The sequence below is a fragment of the Amphiura filiformis genome, chromosome 20, assembly GCF_039555335.1.
Source record: "Amphiura filiformis chromosome 20, Afil_fr2py, whole genome shotgun sequence".
Lineage (NCBI taxonomy): Eukaryota > Metazoa > Echinodermata > Ophiuroidea > Amphilepidida > Amphiuridae > Amphiura > Amphiura filiformis.
This window is the reverse complement of record NC_092647.1, coordinates 13083594-13103593: the sequence shown is the minus strand read 5'-3', so window position 1 is coordinate 13103593 and position 20000 is coordinate 13083594. Positions and strand designations below refer to the sequence as shown.

At 38.4% G+C, this 20000-nt stretch overlaps 1 protein-coding gene across 2 annotated transcripts in view; it reads left to right on the top strand.

Annotated features, from left to right (window-relative positions):
- Positions 1-848: 848 nt before the first annotated feature.
- The window catches only part of LOC140142867 (uncharacterized), a 29818-nt gene continuing 10666 nt past the window's right edge, over positions 849-20000 (top strand). Inside the window, exons 1-3 of one of the 2 annotated variants that reach the window (XM_072164888.1) lie at positions 849-1175; positions 17152-17582; positions 18646-19083. In XM_072164888.1, the coding sequence (XP_072020989.1) occupies positions 1121-1175; positions 17152-17582; positions 18646-19083 (924 nt within the window). In that variant the 5' untranslated portion in view covers positions 849-1120. The remainder of the gene's footprint in view (positions 1176-17151; positions 17583-18645; positions 19084-20000) is intronic. The other variant, XR_011857595.1, reaches the window with a different exon arrangement.

The window sequence follows — 20000 nt, the reverse complement described above, 5'->3', positions numbered from 1 at the left end:
AACAAAATAATAAAAATAATGGACATGACTACTACATCATTAAATTATACTAAGTTGGCATGAACATGAATGAAACAAGCTACACTCTAGGCCTAACATTGTAACCTGGATCCTCGGCATGTATTCTCTGAACTATAGTAACACTGAAGTCAGTCTGTGTGCGACCATGTATTTTAACCCTAAATGGGTTACGCACGATATGTATTATGACCTATGGAGAATGCAAGAAATGCCTGCTCCCAACAGAGCTATCTTAACCCTCCAATGCCGTCAGCCTCATCCTCAATTAGCAACCATTGCATTTTAAGTTACAATCACAGCATTACATGTTGTACTGCGCATTGTGAAAATTGACACTCGAAGAATGAGAATGTTGTCTCGCTTGCAGCGCTGCAAACAGATCCAGGGATTTATAAATCTTCATTGGAGCCCAAAATAGATCAACTTTTCGTCATTATTAGTATTTTATACGCTACCATGTACTTCAGATCACTGGTTTAAATACTGTCATCATGGTCATGTTAAGACTATAAAAACGGCCATAATTAGAAACTTACAAATATATTGCATTTTCCAAATATAATAGATGTCGTTGAATTTAGAACAAACAAAAAAACTTTTCATAACCAAGAGTGTTTTATTTTAAATAAAAAATGAAAAAGAACTGCTATTTTTCCATGTAAATACACTTATGTATTCCTATTAAAGATCGATAAAAAATGATTTTCATTTTGTAAATTAAGTGAAAATTAATAATAATACGTTTGTAAATAAAACAAGTGATAAACAAAAATAAACAAACACAAATATAGACACTAAAAGCTGTCGGTTGAAACTAAATCGTGGTAGACGTGTAAATTCGTCTATAGGACGATCAACTGCTGCTTGATGATGACGATATTACGAAATGATAAATCACATTAAAGTTGTCTCCGTTCCACCGTCCTGCCGACTGTTGCATCGCAGGCTGTACCGGTGTATAAATATATTTCATCAAACTTTCACAAATATTTGTACGCAAATAGCTGATTTCTTTCCTCAGCTTTGGATTGTTTCTAAATGGACTTATAAATGGACTTATTTTCCCGTATGAGCTGACATTTGAAGAGGTAGAGTGAAAATGGCGGGGAAAGTCTGGATTCTGCTTCTGGTACTAGCGGCTGTCACGCTGGTTGGTATGTATTAATTATTACACCTTCATTATGTGAAATAATTTGTTTTTTTAAGAGAAAGTATATTTTCAAGATAAACTAATTAATTGAAAATTCAAGGTTAGTGAATTTTGGTACTGAAAGTCAGTTTAAACTTCTTGAAATAGTTAATTGAAGTCAGTGAAATTTTGTCAACTTATAGAAACTTATCTAGGTAATTATAATAATATTCCCATTTCCTTGCTTTTAACTTGTTTTTTAATGTTTGACACTCGAATGTGAGTAACTTTTTAATGGCGAAATCAATTGGGGCAGGATCCCCCAATTTGCATTTATCCCCCTCCGAACAAAAATATTTTGAGCAAAAAATGCCAAAAATGCCGATTGTTTGCTACCCTCCGACAGAATTCCTGCTAACTTTGATGTTTTAACCAAAAATCTGGTAGTTTTTAAATTAAAAGTGCTAAGCTGGCTGCCAATTTTGTTTTAAATGTATTTCCATAATATGTATGTAGGCCTAGGCCTAATGCTATTCAAAATAAAATATTACGACCTTTTAATCCCAAATATGGTATGCCCGGAAATAAGATGCTTTTAAAATTCACAAATATAACATTCCTATTTTTCTAATTGCTCGACATATTTATAGAGCATGTAAAGTTAACTAAAAGAGCACAATAAAAGCAACAACAACAATAGACAACCATTTGTGTCAAAATAATACTAGGAATGTCGTTTTTGTAGTAAGCATCTGGCGTGAAAGAAAAACACATTAGCACGATAGTCCAGGTAAAGGAAAGTTAACATTAGTGAACTTACTCAGGGAAATTTATTTACACATTTTAGTTCACCCCCACCATCAAAAAAAATACACAATGCGTGAATCATAATCATATTTTCATAAACATATGAACTAAATGATGTGTAAATTAACTTTGCACACAGTCTGGTAATGTTAACTTTCCTTTACCGGGACTTCCGTGCAAAACATATTTTACTTCTGCAATGCACTTAGTTAGATGCTAATATTACTATGTAGCCCTACTATCAGGTATTAATTTTTCATTATGACTATATTTGAAGCCAAATGTACATATATTTCACCCCCACCAGAAAAAAAAATACAAAATGCGTGAATCACAATCATATTTTGCACAAACATATGAACTACTGATGCGTAAATTAACTTTGCACAAAGTCTGCTAAAGTTAACTTTCCTTTACCGGGACTTCCATGCAAAAATATTTTACTTCTGCAATGCACTTATATACTAGTATTACTACGTAGCCCTACTATCACGTATTTATTTATCATTATAGGACTATATTTGAAGGCAAATGTTCATATATATAACTACTTACTAAGAGTTAATTGGAAAGAGTAAAGTTTTGTCTCTTAGACTAAGTACATGGTATATATCGTGAATATGGAGGCTATATAATATTAGCACTAGGTACATCTTAATAGCATTTCACCCCATGACATTTCAATAGTTCAACACCACGTGAACGAAGTTCATAGCGATTAGGTCAGATCCAGGACATGTGCATAGACATGTACGTCGACATGACGATGAGTGACTTTGAATGAGAAATATAAGAAATAATATATGTATACTTATATGTAATATATCAAAGGACGACTGGTAAATATTTTAGGAAAAAAGAGATGACTCGAGAAAAGCATGCGCTCAAACATTCTTATTCTGAAATCCTCACATAGATTTATCAGGATTGTCAATTCAAATTATTCAATTTGAGAAAGTGTTGTGTTACAGCACCAAACTGTCATTATTGCAAATTGAGGTCTTTCAGCATGAATTTGTTTAAGAACATTTTAAATAACTCTATTTCTGAGTTATAGAGTTTCTCCAGCAATTTGGTATATTATGCCAATTACATTACAGTGAAGTGGTACACCAAAATTGCTATCACCGTTTTTTTTAAATACCATAATACACTGTAATATTCTTTGCACTCCTTGTCATCTCATCGCTTTACATTGTCTTAGAAGATAAAGTAGTCCATTTATTGCCATATATTGTTAATATTTATCTTACCACTTCTTGCAATGTTCCCGTTTTACATTGTCTTGGCTTATAATGTAATCTTACTATATACTTCTTTCCATGTCACTGTTTAGCATTGTCTTTGCTAATATTGAATCTTAACATTGTCTTTGCTAATTATATATCTTACCACTTCTTGCAATGTCATAGTTTTACATTGTCTTCGCTTATAATGTCATCTTACCACTTCTTTCTATGTCACTGTTTAACATTGTCTTTACTATAACATTGTCTGTTATACCACTTCTTGCAATGTATTCATTTTACACTGTCTTCGCCTATAATGTAATCGTGCCACTGGTTTCCATGATCATTGTTTAACATTGTCTTGTATAATAATGTATCTTGCCACTTCTTGCATGATCGTTTTACATTGTCTTCGCTTAAAATATAATCTTATGATTTCTTTCCATGACATTGTTAATGTCGTTGTTAATAATGTATCTTACTACTTCTTGTCTTTGCTAACATTTTATCTTACCACTTCTTGTAATGTCATAGTTTTACATTGTCCTTGCTTATAATGTAATCTTGACACTTCTTTCCATGTCACTGCGTAACATTGTCTTTTCTAATATTGTATCTTACCACTTCTTGCAAATATCACTGCGTAACATTGTCTTCGCTTATAATGTAATCCTACTACTTCTTTCCATGTCACTGCGTAACATTGCCTTTACTAATATTGTATCTTACCACTTCTTGCAATGTCATAGTTTTACATTGTCTTGGCTCATAATGTCATCTTACCACTTCTTTCCATGTCACTGTTTAACATTGTCTTTGCTAATATCGTATCTTACTACTTCTTGCAATGTCATAGTTTTACATTGTCTTCGCTTATAATGTAATCTTACCACTTCTTTCCATGTCACTGCGTAACATTGTCTTTGCTAGTATTGTATCTTACCACTTCTTGCAATGTCATAAGTTTACATTGTCTTCGCTTATAATGTCATCTTACTACTTCTTTCCATGTCACTGTTTAACATTGTCTTTGCTAATATCGTATCTTACCACTTCTTGCAATGTCATAGTTTTACATTGTCTTCGCTTATAATGTCATCTTACTACTTCTTTCCATGTCACTGCGTAACATTGCCTTTACTTTAATAAAGTCTTTGCTAGTATTGTATCTTACTGCTTCTTTCCATGTCATAAGTTTACATTGTCTTGGCTTATAATGTAATCTTACCACTTCTTTCCATGTCACTGCGTAACATTGTCTTTGCTAGTATTGTATCTTACCACTTCTTTCCATGTCACTGTTTAACATTGTCTTTGCTAATATTGTATCTTACTACTTCTTGCAATGTCATAGTTTTACATTGTCTTCGCTTATAATGTAATCTTACCACTTCTTTCCATGTCACTGTTTAACATTGTCTTTGCTAATATTGTATCTTACTACTTCTTGCAATGTCATAGTTTTACATTGTCTTCGCTTATAATGTAATCTTACCACTTCTTTCCATGTCACTATTTAACATTGTCTTTGCTAGTATTGTATCTTACCACTTCTTGCAATGTCATAGTTTTAAATTGTCTTCGCTTATAATGTAATCTTACCACTTCTTTCCATGTCACTGTTTAACATTGTCTTTGCTAATATTGTATCTTACTACTTCTTGCAATGTCATAGTTTTACATTGTCTTCGCTTATAATGTAATCTTACCACTTCTTTCCATGTCACTATTTAACATTGTCTTTGCTAGTATTGTATCTTACCACTTCTTGCAATGTCATAGTTTTAAATTGTCTTCGCTTATAATGTAATCTTACCACTTCTTTCCATGTCACTGCGTAACATTGTCTTTGCTAGTATTGTATCTTACCACTTCTTGCAATGTCATAAGTTTACATTGTCTTGGCTTATAATGTAATCGTACCACTTCTTTCCATGTCATTGTTTAACATTGTCTTTGCTAGTATTGTATCTTACTGCTTCTTTCCATGTCATAAGTTTACATTGTCTTGGCTTATAATGTAATCGTACCACTTCTTTCCATGTCATTGTTTAACATTGTCTTTGCTAGTATTGTATCTTACTGCTTCTTTCCATGTCATAAGTTTACATTGTCTTCGCTCATATTGTAATCTTACCACTTCTTTCCATGTCACTGTTTAACTTTGTCTTTGCTTATGTTGCATCTTACCACTTCTTGCAATGTCATAAGTTTACATTGTCTTGGCTTATAATGTAATCTTACCACTTCTTCCCATGTCAATGTTTAACATTGTCTTTGCTAATAGTGTATCTTACTATTTCTTTCCATGTCATAAGTTTACATTGTCTTGGCTTATAATGTAATCGTACCACTTCTTTCCATGTCACTGCGTAACATTGTCTTTGCTAGTATTGTATCTTACCACTTCTTGCAATGTCATAAGTTTACATTGTCTTGGCTTATAATGTAATCTTACCACTTCTTTCCATGTCACTGCGTAACATTGTCTTTGCTAGTATTGTATCTTACCACTTCTTAAAAATGTCATAAGTTTACATTGTCTTGGCTTATAATGTAATCTTACCACTTCTTTCTATGTCACTGCGTAACATTGTCTTTGCTAATATTGTATCTTACCACTTCTTGCAATGTCATAAGTTTACATTGTCTTCGCTTATAATGTAATCTTACCACTTCTTTCCATGTCACTGTTTAACTTTGTCTTTGCTAGTATTGTATCTTACCACTTCTTGCAATGTCATAAGTTTACATTGTCTTGGCTCATATTGTAATCGTACCACTTCTTTCCATATCACTGTTTAACTTTGTCTTTGCTAATATTGTATCTTACCACCTCTTGCAATGTCATAAGTTTACATTGTCTTGGCTCATAATGTAATCGTACCACTTCTTTCCATGTCACGGTTTAACTTTGTCTTTGCTAATATTGTATCTTACCACTTCTTGCAATGTCATAAGTTTACATTGTCTTGGCTTATAATGTAATCTTACCACCTCTTTCCATGTCACTGTTTAACTTTGTCTTTGCTAATATTGTATCTTACCACTTCTTGCAATGTCATAAGTTTACATTGTCTTGGCTCATAATGTAATCGTACCACTTCTTTCCATGTCACTGTTTAACTTTGTCTTTGCTAATATTGTATCTTACCACTTCTTGCAATGTCATAAGTTTACATTGTCTTGGCTAATATTGTATCTTACCACTTCTTGTAATATCATCGTTTTACATTTTCGTGGCTTACCACTTCTTTCCATGTGATTGTCACGGAAGTATACACTGTTAGAACACTGGGTAAAAATCGGTTGGATAAGGGTTTTTGCACAACATTGGGTAAATTCTACCAAAAATCGGGTTTTTTAAGTAACTTCAGTAACCAATGTTGGGTAAAATGTTACCCAATATTACCAATACCCAACTGCTGGGTACCATATGACCAACCCTCATGAGTTGGGTAAAATTTTTACCCAATATTGGGTAAAATTTTATCCAGCATTGGGAAAATTAATGAAAATAATCCGATGTTGGGTAAAATTTACCCAATGTTGGGTAAAAACCTTACCCAACCGGTTTCTTACCCAGTGTTCTAACAGTGTATGGTTATGGCACAGGGGGTTAATTGATATAGTGTAGTAGTAGTGATGTGACTACCATCGGTTGGGGAAAATAAATATATGAGCCCTGGGTATCTATTGCACATAAAGTAATGATAATAGCAGGAGATGTCAATTAATTAAGTAAAACAATCCCAATAATTGAGATGCAACTTCATAATTGACCTTTTGATCTTTTAGACCGTTGATTTAATTTCATTTAAAACAACTCACTCCCCATTAAGTGGACAAGATATTTAGCCAGTGGGGTCTCTGCCATTTTACTGCATTATTCTGGCTTATAAAATGGACAGAACACTGGCAGTTATTACTGCTATGCTCAATTAAAATTAAATCGTACATTATGGCTTTAAGAGTAGACCCAGCAATTGTCGGGGGCAATTGTCATCAAAATACACCCGAACTAAACGTACACCCGAAATCAAAATAACCCTAACCCTATAGTGTCCTAAATCTAGGGGGGCGGCGGGGACGCGCATATATTGTTCTGGTTTTACTGGGCTTGTTTTTGCGCGAAAAATTCAGACTATTTTAGCCTCAAATGAAGGTGCGTTTTGCTATTTGATGGACCAATGCGCGCGAAGTGCGCAAAATTGGGCAATTTTACCCTATTTGGGCCCAAAACGCGGTGCTTTTCGTGCTATAAAGAAATGGCAATTATTGCTTTATTTTTTCTCCTAGGCCTATTTTGATTTTATGGGTGGGCGGCCCCTCCCCTGTAAAATATTTAGGGGGTGCCCCCGCTTTGGCCACATGTGCATAACCCTATTGAAAGTCAAGTAATCTGACCTTTGTTGGTGATTGGTGATTATCGTGTCGAACAAGGGTGGGATATTCCATTTAAAATCCATGCTACCCCTATGGAAGAATTTGGGAATATCTTTCACAGAGGGAGTATGAGTTTAAAATAGAACAGACAGTTGGGTAACTTCCATTTGAAATACTCACTCCAGTTGTTGAAGATATAGGTAAAGGCATAATACAGTGCGAGTATTGGTTTCAAAATGATTAACCCTGACTAATTACATTTCAAAAACATACTCCCCTTGTGGAAGATATTTCCAAAATCTTCCACAGGGGTAGTGTGGATTTTAAATGGAATAGCCCAATGTCGAACAAGCGATGGAATTCGTTTTCAAGATATTTGCCCACTGGCCAAACAAAAGCCATGTTGATTAGAATATCTATAAGGCGAAGCCACACCAGGCGTTTTGTGCAGTAGCAGACAAGAAGCGTCCAAACAAGACCCTAATGCGTAAGGGAAATCTCGAAGTCAAATCTCTAATGTGTTATATCAGGGCCGTGACACTCGTATTCAATCCCTGTATAAAAAGTGAAGTCACTTTACGGCAGTTTGATTGACACATCAGCAGTTTGAGTGACGGTTGGTAGGGAGTTTGGTACCAAACTCGGTACCAAAGTAATTGATTGACAGTTTTGGTAGTTTGGTACCCTAAATTTTTTCAATATTCAATCCTGCTGTCTTGTATAAGCTTCCCATGGGCCCTCCGCCATCCTATGCTCAAGCTGGTCCTATGCTAAGAAACCCTGTTCAAATACTGAACCAGCCACAGACCTTGTATCATCATGGGTCAAGTCAGAATGGTAACCAACAAATCCTGAACCAGTTGCAAGCAAATCATTCAGGGAATTTTATCCAACACATGAGGGCTAATCATCTGGGGCCAAACCAGATTGGAAGCCATCAGATGATGCAGATTGGTCAAAAGTTGAAGCCAGATATGCAGATGGTGCACCACTTGCAGTCACGTCAAATGGAGAAGCCTAGACAACAGTCGGTGTCTAATCATATGATAAGCCAGACTGCAGATAGACAGTTGATGAATCAGCAATTAGGGCAAATGGTGAATCCTAATCACAAGTTTGTGCCTAACCAAATAGCAAGCCAGATTGAAAATGGTCGAGCAACTACTCAAAAAGAGATAGGACAGGCGACAAATCCTAACCAACAGTTGGTAATATGTCATAATGGTGAGCGTCAGTGGGAAAACCAAATGCATCGCCAGCAACTGTTGCCTACTCAAGTGCCAACCCAGAATGAAGTGTTGAAGCCTACTCATCTATCGATGACTAATCCGATGTCTAATCAAAATGCTGACAGTCGGGTGATGAATCATTTGCAAGAAAACCAAGTGATGAAGCCTAGTCACCAGTTGGTGGCTAATCAAGTGACTGTCCAGAATAGCGATAGCCAGACATCGAACCAGTTTCAACCAGGTCGGGTGCTGTTGCCTAATATCCAAACAAAATCTGACTGCCAAGCGTTAACACAGAATAGTGACAGTTGTGTGATGACTCAGTTTCAGAGCTGTCAGATGAAGCCCAGTCAAGCAACTAATCAAGTGTCTACACAGTCCAGCGACAAACTGGTCTTGGAGCAGAAACAGAGGCAAGCAATAAAGCCTAGTTACCACCTGTCTCCTAATCATGATGTGTCAAGTCAGAACTGTGATAACAGTGTGATAAACCACTCGCAGAATAGTCTTGTGTCAAAGCCTAATAATGGTCCTAAATATCAGCAAGTGCTTGGTCACGTGATAGGTCACAATGGTGATAGACAATGGGTTAATCAAGTGCATGGGCAACAACTGATGTCTACTCGAGTACCAAGCCAGAATGCAGTGTCGAAGTCTACTCATTTTTCAGTGACTGATCCGATGTTTGGCCAAAATTCTGACAGTCGGGTGATGAATCATTTGCAAGTGGGCCAAATGATGAAGCCCAGTCACCAGTTGGTGTCTAATCAAGTGCCTGTCCAGGATAAAGATAGCCAGACACTGAGCCAGATTAAACCAGGTCAGGTGTTGTTGCCAAATATCCAAATAACATCTAACTGCCAAGCATTAACACAAAATAGTGACAGAGGGGTGATAAAGCAGATACGGAGCAGCCAGACGAAGCCCAGTCAAGCAACTAATCAAGTGATGATGGAGCAGAGACAAGTAATAAAGCCTAGTTACCACCTACCTCCTGATCACGATGTGTCAAGTCAGAACGATGAGATCAGTTTGATAAGCCAACCGCAGACCAGTCATGTGATAAAGCCTAATCACATGCCTAACCAAGTGCCTAATCAGAAAGGTGGTTTCAGGGAGCAGTTGACAAATCACACGCAGACGACTCAAGAGTCAAAGGCCACACACCAAACGTCGTCTGATTGTGCAATGTTAAACCAGTCTGGTGGTACATGTAGTAGATTGTCAAACCAGAGGCAGTCCAGTTGTGGGAGCAAGCCTACTGAAGTGTACAATCAAGTGTCACTACCGAATGGAGATGGACAAGTGCTGAATCAGATGTTGCCTGGTAGAGTAACAAGTTCTACTCATCTTTCGTCACATGAACATCCACTGCCCAAACAGAATGACGATCGTCAGGAAAAGAAAGGGCCTCAAACCAGCCAGGTGATGAAACCTAGTCAACTATGCCAAGTGAGGAACCACTTGCAGATAGGTCAAGTGGTGAAGACGAGTCACCAGTCGATGCCTAACCAAATATCAAGCCAGACTGCTAATGGTCATGATGTGTCAAAGACTATTACTGCTAGTCACATGCAGGGCTCTAATGGGCTAGCTGGCACTTATGTGAATTGCGATCAACACACAGCTGATACCGACATGGACTGGCGGAATAGTGGTAATTTACCAGCCTCATCTGAAATAACCAGACCGTCGGCTGTGCGTAGTCAGCTTACTGACTCAATAAATCGTCGGGTGTTCATTCACACCAAGAATTCGTCAGAATGTCAGCCTGCTCGCCAAGTAAAGACTCAAATCTTCAGACGTACGGTGACCCCACTTAGTGGATCAGCTCAAGAGGAGTCATCTTCACAGCAACAGTCTTTTTTAGACGTAAGCCGAGAACTCAAAGAAAGATGGCAGTCGCAGGGAGCGAAACCCAAACGGGTATAACGATTGCTACATCAAACATCAAAATTATACATCACAGAATGTCTTTGTTCAGGAGCTTCTGAAGAACTATGACATCATCTGCATCCAAGAACACTGGCTCTTTAATTTTGAGAAAGAGCATTTGGAAGATGAGTGTAATAAGCACACCTGTTTTGCAAAATCTGTTGACGATGAAGACCCCATTTCACCCCGGCAGCGTCCTCGCGGATATGGTGGTGTTGCGATTTTTATACCATCACAATGGGCTGCAGTTACTCGATTTCGCAAAGATGGAGACCATCGGCTATGTATTGTTACTATTGACTTGCCAGGATGCCATTTATGTATCATAAATTGCTATCTACCCTGTAGAGGCTATGGAACTTCAAGTGACATGCTCAAAGATTCTCTTGACCAGTTACGAGAATCTGTGATTAAATACAGCCATTCCTACATTGTAATTGTCTGTGGAGACATGAATGCATCTGTGTTTGGGAACAGTCAACTAGCAACGGACACTCATGATAGACTACTCAGTGAATTGTGCAATGAGCTACACTTTGTTACTCCAGAGAATTACCAACATGGTCCTACTTTCCACCATAGTGATGGTAGATCTTCGCAGATAGACTACTTTCTTATCCAAGCTGACTATGCAAATGTCATCTCAAAAGTTGTGTTTGAGAATAAGCTCACTGGGTTGGATACCTCCGACCATAGATCCTTGGTGGCACTTGTGAATCTTGTCTCCAAGAAAGCTATTGCCCAACGCAGCATGAGGAAGGCGAAAGAAGGTAGCAGATGCGATAAAGTACACTGGGAACAGTGTGATGTCAAGCTGTACAAGAAAGTTTGCACTGAACTACTCCATGACTTTGACTTCAATGTAGTTTCATCAACTGATGATGTGCTTCATGAACTACAGTTGATTCTGAAGAAAGCAGCTTTAGACGCTGCCCCAGCTAAGAAAGGGTTTACAGGCAGAAAAAACTTAGACCATGGAGCTTGCAGATTGCAAAGAAAGTCAAGTCAAGCAAACATGCCTTTGGGGCATTGAAAGAAGCAAAGGCCACAGATCCTGCAAACCTGGAGCAGATCGCCAAGCTTACAAGGAATTGCAAGACAGCCAAGAAGGATCTTCGTGTAGCCCAAAGACAAGAAAGAGCAAAGGACAGGCAGAAGACTTACAATGAGATCATGGAAGCTGATGCTAACGATCAAAAGTTGTTCTTCAAGCTAATCAACAAACAGAGGGCAACTCCACTGAATACTGATTCAATTCTTAGTGAGGAAAGCTACTCACTGATGATGATGACATCAAGGAGGCATGGAAGAGTTACTTTCACAAACTTGGAACCCGGAAAATGATCCCTCGTTTGACGCTAATTATCTAAGTCAAGTAGAAGCAGATCTTAAGACTATTTCACAAATTGTTGAATTTGAGGAGTATATCAACCCAATCTCAAAGGAGGAAGTGGACCTTGCAATTAAGAAGCTGAATAATGGAAAATCGCCCGATGGTCATGGGATCCAGGCAGAACATATCAAGAAAGCAGGACCTGCTGTTCTCTTCTCTCTTGCACACCTCTTTGACCTCATTATGGCAAAAAGGAGAGTCCCTGAAGCCTTTAAGAAGGGTGTTGTAATACCAATCCCAAAGAAAGACAAGAACCATCTTCTGCAGGAAAACTATCGTGGAATAACTCTTACCAGCACAATTGGCAAGATTTTTGAGAACGTACTTCTTGGACGTATGAGACCAGTAATGGAAGCAAAATATTGTCAACTTCAGAGAGGTTTTACTGCTAATACTTCCTCCCTGTCTGCTGCTCTGCTTGTTTCAGAGATAACAAATGAAGTCAAGGATACAAAAAGGATCTCTTTATTGCAACACTTGATGCAAGAAAGGCTTTTGACGTTGTCTGCCACTCTTCGCTGCTGAGAAAGCTATACCTGCAGGATGTGCAGCCCGAAATATGGAGCATTATCAAACACTGGTACGAGGGCGCTTCTAGCCAAGTAAAGTGGAAGGGTAATCTCTCTGATCCATTCGAACTCTTCCAAGGTGTGCATCAGGGTAGAGTGACCTCAACAGAGCTGTACAAGTGCTATGTGGATCCCCTGCTACATCGACTGGAGGAGAAGAGATATGGTACCAGAATCGGTCCCTACTATGTAGGAGCACCAACATGTGCTGATGACATCCTTTTGGCATCCAACTCCATGACGGAGCTACAAGACATGCTGGACGAGGGAGTTCTATACTCACAAAAAGAAAGATACATTTTGCACCCTCAGAAGAGTGTTATCATACCTGTGAAATCCAAGTTACCGTTCTCGTTTTGGAGTGATTTCGCACCTTGGTGTATGAATGATGAAGTAGTGGAAGTGGCTGAGAGCAGCAAGCACCTTGGTGTAGAAAGAAACAACCACTCTTCAAATAAAGCAGTAATCCAGGATAGGACTCTGACGGGGAGACGCACCACTTATGCTCTCATGGGAGCTGGATTGCATGGCCTTAATGGGATTAACCCCAAGCTATCTTGGAAATTGATTCACACTTATGTGGAACCACGCTATCTCTATGGAATGGAAATCATGAACCTAACATTGGCTGACTTGAAAGTATTGACAACTTTCCAGAAGAAGATATTGAAGCAAATTCAACACCTGCCAGAGAAGACTGCAGATGAAGCGGTATACCTTCTTCTTGGTGCACTTCCAGTTGAAGCCAGAATTGAGCTTAATCAGCTTACACTGTTCCTGATGACTATAACCGGTCAATCTATTGAGTGGGAGATTGCTGAAAGACAACTGGCAATGAAAGACTTGAAATCAAAGAGCTGGTTCATAGGTGTGAACAAACTACTTCATAAATATGATCTCCCAAGTGCTCATGACTTGATCATCAGTCCTCCATCAAAAGCAATGTGGAAGAATGAGACCCATTCTGCAGTAACTACATTCTGGAATGATAAGCTGAGAAATGGAGCCACAAGAAAGTCCTCTCTGAAATATCTCAACACTGCATACTGCGGCATCGGTTTAACCCACCCAACATGGGCAAATGTGGAATGTAACCAGAGAGATGTCTACAGAGCTACCATCAAGACAAAACTACTGACTGGTACTTTACAACCTGCAGGGCAATCGTGCCAAATTTAACCAATTCAACATTGACCCAACTTGCCTGCTGTGTAATAAAGAGGCTGAAACCAGGGAGCACTTTCTTGTCTGCTGCACAGCCCTTCACAAACAGAGAGACCCCTTTGTCAAGCAGCTAAAAGCTCAGTGCGAAAGTCTGTATCCGGGTAGCTGGTCACTAACTGCTGAATCTAACACAGCACTTACTCAACTCATTCTTGATCCAACCCGCTTTGCCTGCTATCCCAACCTGCATGCTCACACTGAACCCATCGCAAGACTACTTGTGTACAGACTTCATGTCACAAGATCTGCTATCATCGCTGCTCTGCCTACCTAATGACTTTGTGAAACTCCTAATTTTGACTTTTAACTACATAAAAGGACTTGTATATACAATATGACTTGTTACAGAATTGATTTTCTGGTGCTCCTAATGCAAAGGAGGGAATTACGTCAACCAACCAACCAACCAACCGATGGCGCACATCGGACCCTTTCCAGCAAAAATACAGCTTATTTAGCCAGTCTCATCATGGGGTCATCGGTTATAATATTTTCCTAGCATATTGAGGTAACTTCTCAGCTACTTGGTTTTTCAAAATATGATAGTAATGGAAAAAAACAACCAAATGTTCGTTGGTTTTCGCAATTTAATTTTTTTTGAAACGATGACGTAAACATGCATCATCTCTTCCACAGGTTATACACTCCTACACGTACATAGAAAGGGGTTATCGAACCAGTAATTACCTCTTTTTTCATGTCGGGAAATGATTATCTACGACCATCAAGTGTCACTTGAGAGATCACAATAGTCGACTCCTAATGCATGACAAAGATCACTAGCACTGCTCCACGGGATCTTGGTTTATCTAGCCACTTAATATAATACCTCTAATCGGTGCGTCTGGCCATCTCAAGTGGCTATTTTGCCTTATCACTCGGACTCAATCACACAGTGTCGACTTCCTATTCGATAAATATAAATTTAATACTCCGTTGGTGAGCGACGGGCGACTGGTATTTCACCGAACGCAAGAAAAGGAGTTCTATCTGATTGGCTAGCAATCGATCGCTTAGGTCGCTTAGTAGTCAACTACAAACTCAAAACTGAGCATCGTATTCAATTCGATTGAAATCGATATTCTATTATTGCCGTAAATAAAAGAGAGTGATAATGTGTCAATAATGTACATTGTATTGCAGCTGGATTTTACATGCATTCTTTTATATCAATTTTTTCTCAAAGAGTTGAATATGATCAAAATTTTTACTCAGGATTTCAAATTTTTACCCGCAAATTGCAGTTAAACATATCCACAGCAAAATACCGGTCCTCACTAATTAGTGTATTTAATTTCCAGTTAGTGTATTTAAGATAAAACCTGACAACAAATAAAATTTTCTTGCAATAGAAATATCATATGGGATACTGATATGGTAGGCCGCAACCGCCACAACGTGGAGCTGCTACGCGTAGCTGACTTTTTGCTCCGTGGAGCCAAATTGACCAATCATGATCATGTTAGAGTTTTTCATTACTCGGAGGTAAAACTGACTAATTAAGTACGACTTACTCATTACGTGAAGCGAATTTATTCATTAAGAATTTGCCAGACGAGCGTCACGTAGTTGCAAGATATCCTCGGTCACGAAAGTTATGATTCAAAAAGTAGTTTATGAAAAGTACGAACTGACTTATTATTAAGATGGACATGCACTCATAAGAAACTCATACAGTATTGTACATAACTATATAGCTAGGCAGAGTGGTGGTAAACTATGCACACAGTTCTGCGATCTGCAGTGTATCGCCGGGAGCTAATTTGTATAACTTGTGCGGTGTCCCTGCGGAATTCGACCTTCAGCAAACTGCAAACCAGTTCGGATTTACTTTATATACTAGTAGTAGGCCATACATACTGTAGTTACTGTCCGTTTTCCTATACACAATACTCAGTGCGCCCACCATTGACGCGTGACCTCTACAAATAGTGTATGTTAGAAGTATAGGCCATTGCCTAGTTGACGTCACTACTGTGTAAAAAATAACCGGCCAATATTTAAAGTATTCTCTGAAATTCTAGAAAATATAGTTTTGCAACATGTCCTAAATTTTTAGCTAATTTAGGTGTTTGGAAATATTGGTACTTTTGTACCAAAAAAATATGAAGAAATTATTTCTAAACCGTGTTAAGTCATTAAGCTTCTCATTTTCAAGAACGCTGGTTAACAATAAGCAGACTATTGTCTCATTTCGTAAACAAAAGCCCACAGTATTGTTACCTTGCGTTCGCTTTATAATCGTTCACCCAACTGAAACTATAATACCAGCTCATTGCTCATTGCACAGGTAAAACAGACACAAGTGCAGTGTGTATTTAACCAGAGAAGATCTGATGTAACATAGTTGAGCCGTTTTCATTGAGTGTTATCTTGGTTTAATAGCTTTTAATAGGGTTTAAGTCCTTCAAAGGTCGTGGTGAGTTCTACTGTAGACATGACTGCATCTTGATTATTTTTAAGTCAACAACATTCAACAATATGATCACCGTGATAGTATGAGAGTATCAGTAGGCTACCGTGGGTGTCAGTGATCCTGGCCTGACACAGTAGACAAACAAACAAACAAACACGCCACACACATGACACATGCATGCAAGGTAACATTGACTATACACTAATCAAACAATGGTATTGATCCTGTACAACTGGTCGTGGTTTATTTACAATCGATTCATTTAAAATCCCCATAGTAAACATTAATTTTGGCAAGAGTTTTCTCTCTGGAACGAGGATGCATCCACTGGCTCCGCGTAATGAAAAGATCTAACATGATTGGTCAATTTAGCTCCGCGAAGCGAAAAGTAAGCTACGCGTAGCAGCTCCACGTTGTGGCGGTTACGGCCAGCCATATATTGATCATGCGAAAATCGTAAAACATAGAATAGAAACAGTGTGGCAGGCGCTCAAAATCTCAAATTGTATGCTTAGCCTGAGTTGCACGGCCTATCTCGAATAAAATCACCATGCGTAGTTGTTGAAAAACGTGAGGACTCATCGTACTATCACGGCAATTTTTAACACGAAGATATAGGGATGATGACGGTATGCCTTGTGGATTCGAAGCTTTCAAGGCATCAACTATACCCGTATCAACCTTCACAGGTTCTTAGGATTTCTCTAAATATATTAAGGATTTCTCTTTAGGGGTTTGTTAAGGGATTTCTCTTACGCATAAGGGATTTGTTTGGACGCCTCACCTAATTCATTATTTTTCTTGTTTTCCCAGCCACGAAGGAATCCGCAGCTAAACAGAAGCCTAGTGGGCAGCACAAGGATGTTCATGCCATGTATGGAAAGCACAAGCATAAATCAATGTCAGCTGTTTCAGATGATGACGACGATGATGATGACGACGACGACGATGACGACGACGCTCACAACACAAAAGTATGTGTGAAAGGCTCTCGAACTTCAAAATGTAATGATGATGACGATGACGATGACGACGATGACGATGACGATGATGACGACGACGATGACGACGACGATGATGATGACGATGACGATGACGACGACGATGATGACGACGATGACGATGACGATGACGATGATGATGACGATGACGATGACGACGACGATGACGACGATGACGATGACGACGATGATGATAAAAAAACGGATGTATTCAGTAGCATGATAAGTGGATTATACGACACGGTAAGGGTAATTCTTAGGAAAATTGTTGTTCAGATGGTTGAGAGATTAGTTGCACGTTAAGTTTTAGTCAGTCAGTTAGTCAGTTAGTCAGTCAATTTGTTAGTCTAGCTACTCATTAAGGGCAATCGATGGGTTACTGAACATCTATCCAATTTCAGAAATTGACTCAAAATTATTCATAAAATTACTATACAACTTGGTGTACTCGCGATTAAGCATACCCAAGAGTACACTTGCAATTAGGCAAAAATGTTGTTTGCTTGCCCTCCAGTGGGATTTTGGGGGTGGGTCGGTCGGTCAGAATTTTTCTTATGACTCAATACCGCCCGTGACATTGGATTTGGTCACGTGGAAAGATAAATCAATACTTATTTCAAGTCTTCAATACACAAGATACACCATAGAAATGGATTCAACGACTCCCTGCATATACTTATAGGCATAAAACGCAAAGTTTATTGGAAACATTGGTGCAGGAATGGTATGTTATGTTATAACGAGTTTACAGTGATGATTTTCTTTTTACGAAAATGTTGTTGGCCAAATTTAGCTTTGAAATGAAATTTAGACACAGAAAAAGTGATAAAAAACCATTAAATTTATGTACACTAAAAACTAAAACAAAATCTTTTGTAAAGGGCCGACCCTGATATTGGCCAATTTTGGGTCGGTCGGTGGAGGGCAATCATACAATTTTTTTGGCCTTATTGAGCTCAATCTACGGCATTTTTTTCCCTGTTAAATGAAGTGACAAGTGGATGGATTGAAGTAACTATTCGAATGCCCTTATATTAACTCAAATATTGGGGTATGCACTTGAAATTCATACACCCCTATGGAAGACATGACCCTAATCTTTAACACAGGGAGTGTGAATTTCAAATGGGGTTACCTAAAGGGGTGACTCCATTTGAAATCTACACCCCCTCTGTGGGAGATTAAATTCATGTCTTCCATAGGGGGTGTATGGGTTTTAACCGGAATATACCATTATGTAAGACGTGAGAAGCTGTTTTAAGTTTTTCAGAAGATACATTAAATATTCTGTCCTTTTCCACAACAGGTACAGTCTTTGCTGAAAAAGGGCAATGCTGGGGATAAGAAAGTTACGAATTCTCCAAAAGGACACAATCCTAAAGTGAAGAAAGAACAACCTAAAAAAACTAAGCGGAAATCTAAAGATGATGATGATGACGATGACCTTGATGATAGAGGAAAACATTCAAAACAAGCGCATAAAAGAACTAAAGTGTCCGCAGGGAAACAAAGCCAAAGAGGATCAGGAAAAACTAGCAAGCAAATGGACAAAAAGCACAGGATGAAATCAAAATATGATGATGACGATGACGATGATGATGACGATGATGACGACGATGATGACGATGATGATGACGACGACGACGATGATGATGATGATGACGACGACGATGATGATGACGACGATGATGATGACGACGATGACGATAAGGATGTCAGCCTTGTTTCAAGAGTTTACAAAATGGTAAGTACTGATGATGAAGAACCTTTGATTTCATGAAGCTATACATCATTCCTATAATGAGCACTTTCTTGCCGTTGATGGGGTGAACACCGATATAACTCCCTTCTTGACATCGCTTTTGTTATTTTGTATGAAAAGGTTTGACTACAAAAACGATTATCTTATAAATGCATTTACGCACACTTGAGTGTCCACCTCGATACACCCGAGCAAACAGAAATTTCCAAGCACAGCGAGTCTAGACTCTACGCAGACTGTGGTTTACTACACGATTGAGTGCATAGCATCTTAAAAGAGCTGTGTGAGATCTAGTGGAAAATAGAAATCTGTGATTGGTTTTTGTCACGCTCAAATGTTCCCTTCATCCAATCAGAATTTTTTTTATCGAACGAAAGCTAACACTTCCCCCTAAAAACGCTTTTTCTCATTAGGTAATATCCATAGCAATGTGGTAAATCCTTTATATTTCGATATTAATACATCTACATGAAACTGCATCCGATTTGTCTCGATAACATTATCAGTAGCACGATTACCTCGATATCTCCGTTACGGTAAAGCACGTGATCAATGTGGAATATGTGCTATGTAACTGACACGATAAAGACGCAGTCACGATACTCAGTCTGACTGCCTCAGAGCACGGAGCAAAGTGTACACAATACGCGTTTCATTAGGAAACGAATTTGGAGAAAACCTTCTGATACTATGCTGAGCCACCAGCCTGGGTGGCTCACGCTCCAATAATTTCAGATGATTGAGCTCAGTAATACATCAAAGAATGTCTTCCAATTCATGAAAACAAATAGATAATCAGCTTAATCGGATTAAAAGCTTAGAGGGAAGGTCTTGCTGCTCAGCGAGTGTTTGTAATTATCATCAGGTTTTCTCCAAATTCATTCTCTAATGTGTCCTTT